We start from the raw sequence: 16081 nt of genomic DNA, 5'->3' as shown, positions 1-16081 counted from the left end.
TCTAAGCCTCTATGCCGGAAGACCGAGGCCAACATGCTTCTGTAGCCCTTGATCGTAGGAGCTGAAAGGGAGCGAACTTTTCTCAGGTATAAGAGAAAATCAGCTATTTGGGCTACAGAGGTACTGGACGAGGATACGGAAACTGACTTGCACCAGTCTCGGAAGACTTCCCACTTCGATTGGTAAACTCTAATGGTAGACGCTCTCCTCGCTCTAGCAATCGCACTGGCTGCCTCCTTCGAAAAGCCTCTAGCTCTCGAGAGTCTTTCGATAGTCTGAAGGCAGTCAGACGAAGAGCGTGGAGGCTTTGGTGTACCTTCTTTACGTGTGGCTGACGTAAAAGGTCTACTCTTAGAGGAAGACTTCTGGGAACGTCTACCAACCATCGAAGTACCTCGGTGAACCATTCTCTCGCGGGCCAGAGGGGAGCAACTAACGTCAACCTTGTCCCTTCGTGAGAGGCGAATTTCTGCAGTACCTTGTTGACAATCTTGAATGGTGGGAATGCGTAAAGATCTAGGTGTGACCAATCTAGGAGGAAGGCATCTATATGTATTGCTGCTGGGTCTGGGACTGGAGAGCAATAGATTGGAAGCCTCTTGGTCAGCGAGGTTGCAAAGAGATCTATGGTGGGTTGACCCCAAGTCGCCCAAAGTCTCTTGCACACATCCTTGTGGAGGGTCCATTCGGTTGGAATTACTTGACCTTTCCGACTGAGACAATCTGCTAGGACGTTCAAGTCGCCCTGGATGAACCTCGTTACTAGGGAGATGTCTCGATCTTTTGACCAGATGAGCAGGTCCCTTGCGATCTCGTACAGAGTCAATGAGTGGGTACCTCCCTGTTTGGAAATGTACGCCAAGGCCGTGGTGTTGTCCGAGTTGACCTCCACCACCTTGCCTCGAAGGAGATTCTCGAAGCTTATCAAGGCCAGATGAACCGCCAAACGCTCCTTGCTGTTGATATGCATGCTCCTCTGACTCGAGTTCCACAGACCTGAGCATTCCCGACCGTCCAGCGTCGCGCCCCAGCCCAAGTCCGATGCGTCCGAGAAGAGAACGTGGTTGGGTTTCTGAACTGCTAGGGGAAGACCCTCTCGTAGACTGATATTGTCTTTCCACCAAGTCAGACAAGTCTTTATCTTTTCGGAAATCGGGATCGAGACCGCCTCTAGCGTCTTGTCCTTTTTCCAGTGAAAAGCCAGATGGAATTGTAGAGGTCGGAGGTGTAGCCTTCCTAGCGAGACAAATTGCTCCAGGGATGACAGCGTTCCTACCGGACTCATCCAAAGCCTGACTGAGCAACGTTCCTTCTTCAACATCTTCTGGATGGCGAGCAGGGCTTGATCTATTCTGGGGGCCGACGGAAAAGCCCGAAAAACTTGACTGTGAATCTCCATCCCTAAATACAGAATAGTTTGGGATGGGACCAGCTGTGACTTTTCCAAGTTGACTAGGAGTCCCAATTCCTTGGTCAGATCTAGAGTCCAATTGAGATCCTTCAGACAGCGATGACTGGAAGAGGCTCTGAGAAGCCAGTCGTCCAAGTACAGGGAGGCTCTGATCTCCGATAGCTCGAAACTGGTACCCCACATTCCTGTAAACAAACCTCAGAAACGGTTGGGAATCCGGGTGTATAGGAATGTGGAAGTATGCCTCCTGAAGGTCGAGAGAGACCATCCAGTCGCCTTCCATAAATGCTGTCAAGACAGCCTGGTAGACTTCATCGTGAAGTTTGTCTTGACAATGAACACATTGAGCGCACTTGCCTCTTACGTACTCCTGCAGTGAACATGGCTGCCAAATGATGGAGCCATCCCTGAGGGACTTGTTCCTGCAGAGAACGTGGCTGTCAGATCATTGGAGCCATCCCTGAAAGCCTTGTTTATGCATGACATAATTGTACAGCAAAACTTCAAAGGCTCGAAAACAGCTGTGAAGTTGACCTGTAAAATCTTGGAGCGTCTCCTGGCCAGGCGCCAGGGAGAGTCTATGAGATTTGAGAAGTCTATCTGGGCAGAGGCAGGAACTCCCAAGCCGAGAACTTCTCTCGTGTCATATCAGACTCTCGCTCTATAAGCCAGTTTAAAAGAAGGGAAAGCAAAGGCTGTATCCCCCAAACTCCTCCTGGTGATAAACCAGTCGCCTAGCAAACGTAAAGCTCTCTAGGAGAGCGAGAGAGCACTAGCTTATAAAACAACGGCTTCGAAGTAGCTAGGCCTAGTGTAAGCTCTGACGTTTAGGCGAACGAGGAGCAGCAGTTACAAAAAGATCCGGACAAAGATCCTTAAAAATCAGCATGATTTATTTAAAGTCCATAGAGGGCTAAGCAGCTTTAGGCTCCTCTCCGTCTGACAGAGTCCTCAAGGGAATATCAGTAGGAGGGGGAACAGCAACTTCCTCATCTAAAGGAACCTTGTCCGATAATAGCTGAGTCTCAAGCAGGGGGAGAGACCTACCGTGGTGGCAATGCTTTACAAGCAGAGTCCACACGCACTGGTGCATTAGTAGCGGACCAGGACGCAACGTCATGTAACTGCTTGACAGTCTGTGAACTGTCAACAACAACAGGTGCGAGAGACCAGGACGCAACGTCATGTAACTGCTTGACAGTCTGTGAACTGTCAACAACAACAGGTGCGTGAGGACGCACAGCGTCCACTCGAGACTGCTTTGACCGCCTAGACTGAGCAGTCAAAACAACTCTAGAATGCGGAGGTTGACGCTCAGCGTCAAAACAAGTCAACTCCGATTGTTAGCGAACGTCCTGAACGTCAACAGGAGCATCAGCAAGTGGCCTAACGTCCAAATGTGGCTGAAAATCCACACGAGACCGCATCGAGTGTGGTTCTAAACAACCTGACTGACGTGACTTAGCTACGCCAACGTCAACAGGACGCACAAAGGAACGTTAGGTTGGCTGAAAGCCAGGATCTCAATGAGATAAACGGCTAGGCTCAACGGACTTATCGGCAGAATAGTCTTCCATAAGGGAGGCAAGCTTATTCTGCATGTCTTGCCGTACAACCCATTTAGGATCAACGGAAATGGTTGCGGTAAGAGACGAGGGTAACGTCTGTGACCGCAAAACCTTGCCAACAAAAAGACTCTCGGAGTCTGTGTTACGCTTTTGTTAGGCGGCGAGCAGTCTTCCGATGACTGCATAGGGTCAGAGCTGTCCTAATGGCTACAACCAGGACGCTGGACCTGTCCTGAAAGGACTGACTTTCGCTTAAGGGCCTCGAAACCTTGTTTCAGGTTTCTTATGCGAAAAGCCTTCGGATGACGAGGAGAAAATCGTCTTTTCGCCTTATGGTAGGGGTGATCTTGGTAAGATACACCCGATACCATAGAGGGAACGTCTGTTCGCTGATCAAGGCCTCTCGAACCCATAAGTCGTACGACATTACTTCTCCCCTGGGCTTGGGAGCTTGCAAGAGGTCCCGGACTAGGCGAACGACAGGCACGAACAGACGAACCCTCGGTCGCAACACTGATAACACTTTGCGCAATATCACTTTATCACTACGATTTTCTGTTTTGCACTTATTTCACTGAAATCGAAACTTTTACTGATTTCTACCTGAAGCACGCAATTCTACCCTCATCAAAAGGTAGTAATAGCGAAATCAGACGTATAATGCAAGCACATTAATACCAGCAAAAAACAGTAAACATTTTTAAGATAAAAAATTCAGTGGCTGGGGAAGAGACTAAACACTAGTTCATTCAAAACTACGTTTTCAATCTCTCACCGTACATTGCCTGGGGACGAGAATAAAAAACTAAAAACGTTTTATCCTTTCTCCCCGTACAGAGACTAGGGACGAGAGTAACTCGAGAACAACGTTACCCGCTTGAACAGAACGTTTTCTCTCCTCTCTCTCCCTCCGTCTCTATCTCTCTCTCTCTCTCTCTCTCTTGATTACGCACCTAAGAGAAAAGCCCACTTACGTTTCGTCAAAAAAAACATGTTATTTGACCAAAGGAAAAAAAAAAAAAAAACTGAAAGGTTTTTCAATTAAAAAGTTCCTTTAAAATAGAATTTAAAACATTTAAGCTTTGAAAGAAGAATGAACAAAACGTCAGAATCGATTTACTCTTTCTGCAAAGTGAAACCGTGATACTCTCTCTCTCTATCGTAACGATAGAGCGCAAACTGCGTAGCATAAATAAACTAAACGTTAGTTCATCTTTGAAACAGTACGAAGACTATTCAAAGAAAATCTTTCATAAAATATCTATTAAAAAATATTCATTTAAAAAGTTTTAAATCATTAGCTCTTTAAAAGCTATTTACGATTGAAAGGGCTCAACGTTGTTTAACTTCGGTTTCCAAGTTAGGACCGCCTACTCTCAGGAAGGTCGCATATAAACAAATCATTAAAATTTATTTTTATGTTTATTATAAACGGAAAGTTAATCGAAGAGGCCTAATAAAGGCGGTGAGATATAAAATATATAGAGGAAAAACTATAATTAATTTATAACGTGATAAGATAATTGCTAAAAGCCTAAACACACTTCCGTCTAAGGGAAGGGTCGGCCATTTAAAAGTCAAAGAAAGTCCATACTCTCTTTGTCATCAAAAATTAAATCTATCCAAAAACGAGTTCAAGATTTAAGATGAAGATAAAACATCTGCACTGCGAAAGCTCAAACCAAATTAAAGTACTTCACCAAATATGATGGGAAAAACTCCAGGTTCTACAGCGAGTAAAAGTACGTCTTGTCGACACGTCGACAGAGAAGAAATTGAAGGTTTTGTTTACATCAGAGAGTGGTATCTGGCCGACAGTTGGCGCTGGTGGGCACACCCGCAACCTGCATAGCGATCGCTCGCGAGTTTTTTATGTATGTGTCTGTCGAGCAACAGAGTTGCAGCTATTATATATTCACCGGCTAAGTTAAATATTTAAAAATAATAGCATACTTTAAGAAAAGTTTAAACGAATTGTTAGCTGATAGGCTAAAATTCAACATATTGAAGTAATAGCAAATATTTAGCATGAAAAATCTGGATGAATGTGACTTTTTTTGACACTGAGAAAATATAATACAGTACTGTAAATTTCATTTTGACTGACAAACCTTTCTTTTGTATTATCTAAGTTTATAAAAAGAATGTCAAGTAGCTAGGGTTTTCTGCAATGTTCTATCATTACTATGTAACAGAGACTGCCACAAGGTAGCATAGAACAGGGTAATGAGGATTTAATTTTTTCATTTCATATTTGAGAATGCCAACATAAAAGTAAAAAATTACATAAGATTAAATAACTTAGTGTAGTATTACTATATATATATATATATATATATATATATATATATATATATATATATATATATATATATATATATATATATATATACAGAGAGAGAGAGAGAGAGAGAGAGAGAGAGAGAGAGAGAGAGAGAGAGAGAGAGAGAGAGAGAGAGAGAGAGAGAGAAAGAGAGAGAGAGAGAGAGAGACTGCATAATAATTCCCATAACATTCAGTTTAAGTTATAATGTTTTTCATAGAACTTACATATGAAGTATCAAATTTTCCAGTTGTTATACCATAATCTTATAAGATTGTTGTGATATGTTCAACTCAGTAACAATCAAGTTGAAATAATTACCTGAGTAATGTAGTATTTGACTAGCTTCATGGATGGCTGATACACATCTTCAAAGTAATTTCTACCTGCTCTTACTTCGTCTTGACTATATCTTGTTAAAATATTCACAATTTCACCTAATAACACAGGTACTTGAATATTTGCCAATGCAACAATGAAAGCACTCTGTAAAGAAAAGATTCCTTTTGTGAAAATCTACTCACTGTTCACCAACAATTATTTGCCTTGATCATTAAAATATTAATCATAGCATTCTTTCAAATGTGCTGAAAATGTGATCAGTCTCATACTACAAGGGTTTATACTTATAGAATCATAGAATCTAAATTGAAGATAAATAAACTAAACTTGAATAAGCTAGTTATCAAAAACGATATAGCTTACCATCATAGCTGCCAGAAAGTAGTGAAATTGTGGCTTAAGTAAGTCCCAAAAGAATAGCCAGTCAAATGGAGGATCTTTTGATTCTGATATACTCTCTGCTCCTTGAACCCTGTCATGGATTTCTACTGATACAGAAGAATCACTGGTAGCTTTGCATTCAACAATGAACTGTGAACTCAGTCCCTGTAAAATGAATAAAAATTTATTTGCTGAGAAAATAATACAAAAATTTAGTTCCCCAAAATTTGACCTACATAACAGGTATCTACAAGAAGAGGATGAATGCTAAAGAATTTTTCTTGAAAATCCTTTAGATTACAGACATTTAGTCATCCACAAACACCATAACAATGGGTTCTATACCAAACCTTTCTATAAGCACTGAGTATTATTATGTGATTAAGATTAACCAAATGTTCATTAAAACCACACATACAATGGAAAAAGAACCTTGGCAACATACTCGCAATCTCTAACATGTATCTCTATACAGTAAGAGTAACTAAAACATTCTGTATATTTCCAGTCCTGGGCACTTGCGTCACCAGTTGCGCCATTGCATCGACAATGGAATAACCATTTCATTGGCACTTGACGCAAAGACGATAAAATTGAAAAAGTGAAACAATGACGTTGGCACAAATACATTGTCGCAAATAAAATGTTGTGTCATTTTCCCCTTAAAGCCAAGTTTTATGTGTAATTCAATTTTGTTTTGTTTTCTTCATTTGTTTTGATGGGACTTCTCCTTTTCTAGTAAAACTAAATTAGAGAGAGAGAGAGAGAGAGAGAGAGAGAGAGAGAGAGAGAGAGAGAGAGAGAGAGAGAGAGAGAGAGAGAGAGTGAGTTTGATGTTTCATGTAAATTAGATTAATTAGTTTAGATTTCCGTATCCATCAGCGACGCAATGGTGCCATCGCGCAAAAAAAAACAATGCAACTTTTTGGGAAAAAAATCAACGAATTGACACTGACACAATGCCCAGAAACGAGTGATGCGCCCATCTCTGTATATTTTATAAACGCACAGTACAGTATTGCACATTATGTATTGTATTATTTTCCATTTATTATTGCATTGTTCTAATAACTACATAATTTACAGATATTAACAGTTAGGTTAGGTATATTGAATGATTCAAATGTATTTGGCTGTAAAGAATTTCATTGTGGATACACTGTAGCTCTATTATAAAATTCAATGTGGTGTTTTTGTAGGGTTTGGAATGAATTAGGCAATTTACAAGTAAAACGTGACTCATAATACAAAATTTACACAAAACAATAGCCACTCCAGAACAAATTAATTTTGTATTTTTATATCTTGTAGATATATAAATTTATATATATCTTGATAGAGCATGAAGAGAAAACCTAAACTAAAGAAGAAGGCTTATAAGGGTTCAGTCTTGGTCAGGTCACTCAGACTTGGCTTTAGTGGTATTGTTGAACCTCTGCCAGGATGAATAAACCACCCAACAATTAATTCTGTTTTACTTTTTGAGTCATCAGCTGACATCAAGGTCACGCTACCGTATTGCGATTATATGTACATACGAATAACAAGGAATATCATTTATAAAATTTCTTAACTCATTCAAAATATCTTCAAAATGAATCTTACATCATTGGACATGTGCACTGTGAAATGAACTCAACAAAGAATGACTTGCGAAATATATAAAACAGTTCTCGTTTTTCTTGCAAGAAAAAATAATAACCTACCAAGGAAAAGTATCTCACTTTTATAAGATAAAAAAAAATACTGTATATTACTTTGAGAAAATATTTGTCCTATTAGTGTACTTTTATTAGATTAATATCATCATTGCTGTAGAGTTACATTTAAGTTATGTAGCACTCATAAAATACTTTATATCGTTACTTGACATTTTGATTATGGGAATAACAACAATAATCGATAGCCTATTGAAATGTAATCACTCCATTTTTCTGCTCGTTTTCCATGGCTATGCCAGAAATATGATGTCACCAGACATACACAGTATGAACTAGACAGATATTAAAACTTTCCTTAGTATATCTTTTATTTAAAATGGATAGTGTATATTATCAATAAAAGAAAATACTAACTTACCAAGATTAATTCATTCATTTTTATACAAGAAAATAGATTATTCCTAAGGAAATACTGTATTTGTCTTATTAGTGTACTGTACTACTTCCGACGGACTTGGGACGTCATCACTGAAAAAGTGGTCGTAAAGTCAAACTGTCGTAAGTAGCCTCTGTCATAAGTCAACGACTTCCTATATACAGGGTTCTAATACATATATAAGCATAATCAATATTGTAGCTTGAGAAAAATATTCCATTAGTCTCACACAATTAATTCATTAACATATATAGATAAGAACAATCAATATGTACTGTAGTATTGTACAGAATTCAATAAAATTGATTATCAACCTACCTTCACCCCAATCAGGGAGCCTCCACCAATTGACAGCCTAAGAAGAAAGGATAAAGAATAGCCTTCTTTTGATGTTCCTTTATTTTTAAGTGAATAGGTGCCATACTTCCGTACCTACAAAAAAGAAAACAAACATGAAAAAGCATTAAGAACAATAACCAGTTTTAAAAATTAAACAAAAATAATGGTTCTTTATATGATGGTGAAATATGATGACCTTTATATGGCCAGGGTGCTGGATAGAGATTGTTATTACTGTATTTTTATTACTATCTAAGCTACAACCCTAGCTGAAAAAGTAGAATGCTATAAGCCCTATTGCTCCAACAGGAAAATTAGCTGAGAGGAAAAGAAACATGAATAACTAAATTATACATGAGAGCTGATAGATAAACAATAGAAAATATTTCAAGATCAGTAATAATGTTTAAATAGATCTTTCATATATAAAATGACAAATTAGGAATATTTTGTATTTTTCCTGACTATACAACCCTGGAGCTCTTTACATTGGAGATATATTTCAGAAATAGTTGACAAGAGTCGTTAAGCTTTTTACGAGGAGTAATTACCCTTCGCTAGTTAGTGGGGGAGTAAAACAACCTCCTCATCATTCACACATGCAATAGTGAACAACCGTCACTTCGCAATTGCTGCGGGACTTCTGGGGGAAGGTGATGGTAGGACCAGTATTTGTTAACAGCTCCAGGTTTGTATCGTTAGGAAAAATACAGTGGAATCTCACTCCATGGTGGGTAGAAGTCCAAAAACCAACTGGCTGGTGGCTGACCCAGGGTGAATACTCATTGCTTTGCATGAGCTATTTACAGGTCACCCTGACACCTTGTTAACCCTTGGGTTAACAGCCTGAGCAATCTATGCTAGGTGTGAGAATTTAGCAATGTGACTTGACCAGGTAAGTGTAATTCTCGAGCTAAACTTCACACTTAACCTAGACATTGCCCAACTCCCCCTCGTTTTGAGGATGGGGACATGACAACCATACAGTATATACATATACCAGGTTACACCAGGGACGATGGTACCCACCTGCAGTTAGAGGAGGTGAGCTTGCAGAGTACCTTGGATGCGGAACCCTAAGATAGGGGAGAAGGATAAAGGAAGTGGCCAGTCACTCAAATAATCATGCTAGACTTACTTACGGGTAACATCTGCCCTCAACCGACTGCTACTTGACCTATGAGGGAGATGAGGTGTTACCGATCACGTTTTGTGCAACCACCACAGGACCTAAGGTAAAAGTATCTAGGCTCCTGTGGGTTATGTCTTGCAGGTAGTGGGCAGTGAATATGGTTTGCCGTTTCTATATGCACGATTGCAGAACCTGCACCACAGAGAAATTCTTCTTGAATACCAGGGACATGCTGATGCCCAACGTCATGAGCTTGGGGTCGACGACCAAACTGTGAGGAGCCTGGTTGTATGGCTCTCTCAATTACCTCTCTGATCCAGGAAGAGATGGAGTTATTTGTGACCTTCCTCTTTTACTCTCCCCAAACTCACAATGACCCTGCTGATCTGAGGGCAGGCTCTAGCAGTTCTATTATGGTATTATCTCAGTGCCCTTATAGGGCAGAGTAACCGCTGATCTGCGTCATCTGTTACAGACTGGAGACTCTCTATCCGGAAGGGCCCAAATCTAGGGTCCACTCCAGCCAGATTTTGAGTCAGCCACAAACTCAGGGATGAAACCGAGTGTCACCTCCCCCCATCTGATTCAATGGGCAATGTTGTAAAAAGACAGTGTAGCTCGCTCACTTTCTTTGCAGAGGCCAGCAATAGCAAGAAGACCATCTTAAGTATCAAGTCAGTCATCATCAAACGCTTGACGAAGATGTTAGTAAGGCTCTCCTTTCAGAAAATGCAGTACCTTCGCCATGTTCCAAAGAGGAGGTTTAACTTCTGACTGAGGGCAGGTGCGATGAAAGTTACATATGAAGAGAGAAAATTCCATCAAGGAGGAAATGTTAACTCCGTTCAGTCTAAAAGTGAGACTCAAGGCCGAGCGATAGCCTTTGACCACTGACATTGACCAGCACTTTTCTTCCCTGACATACAAGAAAAACTGCACTATTGTTGGAATAGAGGTACTGAGGGGAGCGATACCCAGTCTATGACACCAACCACAAAAGACGGACCACTTTGCCTGATATATGGCAGCAGATGACTCCCAAAAGTATCCTGCCATTCTCTTTACAACTGGTCTCAAAAAGTCTTTCTTCCAAAGGAGTTGCTGGATAACCTCCAAATGTGAAAACAAAGCGATGGGATCACTTGATGGTACTGTATATCTTTACGTGTAGCTGTCCGAGTAAATCAGGAAGTGAAGGGAGCTCCCAATGAACCTTCTGTGAGCTGATGCAGAAGATCCAGGAACCATTCTACATGTTGCCACAGCAGAGCTACTAGGGTCATGCAGAGATTTTGAGATGCCCTGACCTTGTTTAAAAGCGTCCTTCCTAGGCAGAAGAATGGGTACCCATATGTGTCTGTTCTGTCTCACGGATATTGGAAGGCGTCTTGCCATACTGCCTGGGGACCCGGTACAGGAGAACAGTACATTAGGGGTTTTGGTTTAGAGACCTCACAAACAGGTCAATTGTCGCAAACCCTACAAAGTCAATACTTTGTTGGTTATCTGTTATTTCAAAGACCATTCGGAGCCTACTATCCAAGTCCTCTTGCTCAGATTGTCCTACAGCCCGTTCTACTTGCCCGGAATGAAACGAGCTGATAGAACTACCAGGTTGTCTTCCGTCTATCTGCAGATTTCTACAGCTAGCTGGCAGAGCTGCAGTGAAAAGTATCTCCTTGTTTGTATAATGTCATCAGCACTATAGGGGGTCCTGAAAGAACCTGATGAAATTGCTTGAAAGCTAGAAAAGCTGCCCTCCTTTCCAGGAGGTTTATATGGTTCTGTCGCTCGGTTTCGGACCACAGCCTGGATGCTGTGAGGTGAGATAGCCTCACTTCTTTTGATGCATTCTACTCCCCTCAGCAGATTGGTGTCTGACACCCACCAACTCAAGTCTCTCTTCTGTTCTGGACCTACTGGTACTAGGGTGTTTGGTGGGTCCAGGTGCTGAGACCAAAAGGTCTTCAGCTGCCACTGTAGAGAGAGAATGCATAGATGACCATTAAGAACCAACTTCTCCAAAGTGGTTGTGTCCCAGAAGCCTTTCCTTCAAAAGAAAAGAATGAGCTACCCTTTTCATTCTCTCTACTCCTCAGACAGGAAGACTTTGTCTAGTGTGGTCATGATCTTTATCCATAGATATACCACCTCTTACAAAGGTTGTAGGAACGACTTCTTGTAATTTACCACGATCCCCAGATCTCAGCAAAAGGCAAGAATCCTATTTTGATGGAGGACGAGGGTATCCCTCGAGTTTGCTAGAACTAGCCAATCGTCTAGATAACGAAAGAGATGAATGACGTACTTGTGAGGCCACATGGACACTAGGTTAAAGATCTGAGTGAACACCTGGAGTGCTGTGGCCAGGTCGATGCACAGCACCTTGAACTGGTATATCCTTCTGCTTAATGTGAATCTCGGGTACTTCCTTGAGGATGGATGAACGGATATCTGGAAGCACGTATGCTTGAGGTATAACGATATCATAAAGTGCTCTGGTCTGGCAACCTGCTTGAACATCTCCATCCTGAACGGAGTTTGTTAAACAAACTCGTTCAGGGATGAGAGGTCGATAACTGGTCTCCAGCCTTCAGACGTCTTTTCTACATGAAAACCTACTGTAAAAGCCATGAGACCTATCCAGGACCTTTTGGAGAGCATCTTCCTCAGCATGGTCTGGACTTCATCCAGAAGGGCTTGTTCCTTTGTGGATCCCTTCGCGTAGGAATGTGATGGAGGGTCAGAGGAAGGCAAGAGAGCATGAACAGGACAATGTATCCCTCTCTGAGCATGGAGACTGATCAAAGTTCTGTCCCATGGAACCTCCATGTCTTTCAACTGCTCCTCAGACATCTGCCTCTGGTGGACTTGTTGGGGCAATACCCTCCTCTGTTGCTCCCCCACAAAGTGTTGGCAAGTTCAATTGAGAGGACAAGGAACCTTGACTCTTGAGCAAAAAATCAATTCTTATTGGTTGCGACCGAGGGGCCAAAATTAACCATTTCAAGTCAATTGCTGTCTAGTCATCCAATCAGTTGCAAGCAAATATTCTGTAGTGGAGATGGTGAATCCTGTCCTCTAACTGCCTTCAATCCAATGAAAGTTGGTCGTGTAAGTATGCTTCCAGCACTCCCTAGAGGAAGATGGTATTACCGTGAATTGCTGTTCAGCAAGAGATCAGTCGATAACAAACGATCGCACGCAACTACTTCCGAAAACAAAATTGAGAAGTGTCTTCAATTCATAGTTAGACACAATATTGAGGATATTGTATGCATAATTCCTGTTCTTCTTTGTCTGCGTCTTCTCCCACTTTCTTGTGGGGTAGATATTTCTGGCCAGTGTTCTCCATCTACCTCTGTCCCACACTTCATCACCGGTTAATCCCTTTGATCGAAGGTCATCCTTGATACAGTCCATCCACGTTCGCTTTGATATCCCTCTCCTTCTCGTTCCCTGTACCTCCATTTCCATCACTCTCCTCCCAATATACTGTTCATCTCTTCTCATGACATGACCATACCACCTCAGTCTACTTTCTTGGATCTTATCTGATAGTTCTCTAACTCCAGTGGTACCCCCAATTACCTCATTCCATATTTTATTTCTTCTTGTCACCCCACACATCCATCTCAACATTCTCATCTCTGCCACATCCAGCTTCTTCTGTTCTGTCTTCTTTATTGCCCACATCTCTGCTCTACACGTCATTGCCGGTCTCACAACTGTCCTGTGTACTTTACCTTTCAACTTAACCCCTATTTTCCTGTCGCATAGTACTCCACACACTTTTTTCCAATTCTTCCATCCTGCTTGTATTCCGTCATTTATTTCTGCCCCCAGATCACCATCCTCTACAACTGTTGATCCTAAATACTTAAAATTTTCAACTCTTTTCAATCTCTCTCCTTGTAAACTAACTTCCCCACTCTCCCTCTTTTTCAATCTAAAATACTGTCTTTTTCCTGCTGATCTTCAATCCTCTATTTTCCATTTCTCTTCTCCACTCCTCCAGTTTCTCTTCTACTACCTCTCGCCTAGTGCTACACAGTATAACATCATCAACAAAAAGCATACACCAAGGAGACTGATCTCTAGTACCTTGTGTTACTACATCCATGACCAGATCAAATAGGTAAGGGCTCAATGCAGACCCCTGATGTAGTCCCACATTTACTGGGAAACTTTCTTTTAGTCCTATACTCCTCTTAACATTTGCTTCTGCCCTCTCATACATATATTGGGTGATTCTTATGTATTTCTCAGGGACTCCCTTTTCTCTCATACATCTCCACAGCTCCTGACGTGGTATTCGATCGTACGCCTTCTCCATGTCAATAAAGACCATATGTAATCCTTTCTGTTTCTTCCGATGTTTTTCTATCATCTGCCTCAAAGCAAATATTGCATCTACAGTCCCTCTTCCAGGCATGAATCCAAATTGTTCCTCACCAATTGTTGTTTCATCTCCGAGTCTCTTCTCAATGAACTTCGCCCATCATCTTCATAGTATGGCTTATCAACTTTATGCCTCTGTAGTTGCCACATTCCTGGATGTCTCCTTTCCCCTTATAGATGGGAGTGATTAGGCTTCTTCTCCATTCCTCTGGCATCTTTTCCTGATTGAAGATCTTTTGCATCAGGTCCCACAAGATATCTATGCCTTCCTCTCCAAGACTCTTCCATACCTCTACTGATATATTATCCGGTCCTGCAGCTTTACTATTTTTCATCTTCTTTATTGCTTGTTCTACTTCTCTTCTAGTCACTCCTATGGTAACTGCCTCATTTGGGAGTCCATCTTCAAATACTGTTGGGTCCATAACAGGAATGCATAAATCCTGTTACGGACCCGAAACACAGATCACCAGATTTCTCTAGCAGGCAACTTTTTTCGACCTTACAACAGGAACGCCGAGGCCGAACGAACATCTGGGCCGAAGCCCAAATGTTTCGTTGTGTCTGAAACGTGATTGGAGAAAACTGATCAACGTTCGCAATTGAGACCTCCTTTTTCCTATGACTGAAATCCCTTAGAAACGACAAATACGTTAGTATTTCTAAGTTTCCCATCAGCAAAACTGGCATAAATTCCGAATCTTCCCTCCCGGGGAACAGACTCGCTTATGCAAAGTTTCGGACTCAAAGTACTTTCAATGCTTAGAAGAAACTGCCTTAAATGGTTCCCCTTCGGGAATCCATCGCGAGGAGGAATTTCTGACCCCCTGGACTTTCTCCTCACCCTGTGGTAGGAGACGCCCTTTTGAACCTTCGGGTTCTCGTCTCATGCTGTAATGAGAGCTACAGTATACATGTATTACAGTATATGAATATTATGATAGCTTATAACACATCGGTTCTTATGTAATACTGTACTAACTATATATAGTACAGAAGATGTTTTGAATAAGTTAAGAAATATTATATTAAACAATACTCGTTGTTATTGAATTGTATGTGCATCAGCTGATCTGATCACAGCACCCAAAATACTTTGATCGTTAATATACACACAAAATTTAAAACAAAAGTACATAAATGTTTTATCAAAGCACAATTAACTATCCAAATAATCGTAATTTTCTAAAATGCAATAATGCTTCCGAAACAAAATCGGAAACTTTAAGCTATGATTTGAGAGAGAGAGAGAGAGAGAGAGAGAGAGAGAGAGAGAGAGAGAGAGAGAGAGAGAGTGAATATATCAGTGTTGAACAGTAATCGAATGCACTGTTGTTGTTTGTTTCTTTAAAAGAGACAATTCTTACCGAGATATTTATGTTTTTAGTTTATAAAATAAGCTGTATTTCTGTTTAAGAAACTATAGATATACTGTAGCATACTGCGCAAGAGATGACACAGTTACGAAATGCATCAAGAAAACGCGTAGGGTACTCGAGTCATCTCAATGAAAACACCAGATACTTACAATAAGTACAGTTAAGCTGTATTATAGTGATACTGTATTACTGTACATATAATACATTAATATAAACTACAGTATCAGTGAGGATTAGATTACAGTACAGTATTACTAGATAGGAACAACTTTAGTTATACAGAACAATAAGGGGATGATGACGACTCGGTAAATATTTACTTTAGCACAATACTGTACTGTAGCCTTACTGTGTCCAGTATGTAGTGTACATGTGTGCAAATGTACAGTACACTGTACACATGATTATAAACTGTTGTAGAAACCAAATTAAAATGGAGTTTTTATGATAAAACAAAGTTTTATGAATACTTACCTGGCAGTTATATGTATATTCGAAGCTATATATATATAACTGCCAGGTAAATACTATTCATAAAAATGGAGTTTTTATGATAAAACAAAGTTTTATGGATACTTACCTGGCAGTTATCTATATATATATATATATAGCTTCGAATATATATATAACTGCCAGGTAAGTACTATTCATAAAAACAATATTAGGCCGTATTTACATTGTTAATCATCAGCTCGGGCACCCGCTTGT

At 40.7% G+C, this 16081-nt stretch overlaps 1 protein-coding gene across 3 annotated transcripts in view; it reads right to left on the bottom strand.

The window, feature by feature from the left end:
- Window positions 1-16081, bottom strand: part of LOC137634976 (mitochondrial potassium channel ATP-binding subunit) — a 218455-nt gene that overhangs the window by 148973 nt on the left and 53401 nt on the right. For all 3 annotated transcript variants that reach the window (XM_068367570.1, XM_068367571.1, XM_068367572.1), the window contains exons 4-6: window positions 8441-8554; window positions 6008-6190; window positions 5624-5788 (exon numbers count right to left, since the gene is read on the bottom strand). In XM_068367570.1, coding sequence (XP_068223671.1) covers window positions 5624-5788; window positions 6008-6190; window positions 8441-8554 — 462 coding nt within the window. The remainder of the gene's footprint in view (window positions 1-5623; window positions 5789-6007; window positions 6191-8440; window positions 8555-16081) is intronic.

Source organism: Palaemon carinicauda, chromosome 45 (genome assembly GCF_036898095.1).
Source record: "Palaemon carinicauda isolate YSFRI2023 chromosome 45, ASM3689809v2, whole genome shotgun sequence".
Taxonomy (NCBI): Eukaryota; Metazoa; Arthropoda; class Malacostraca; order Decapoda; family Palaemonidae; genus Palaemon; species Palaemon carinicauda.
The sequence above is the reverse complement of the archived record's forward strand: the minus strand, read 5'-3'. Positions and strand labels throughout refer to the sequence as shown.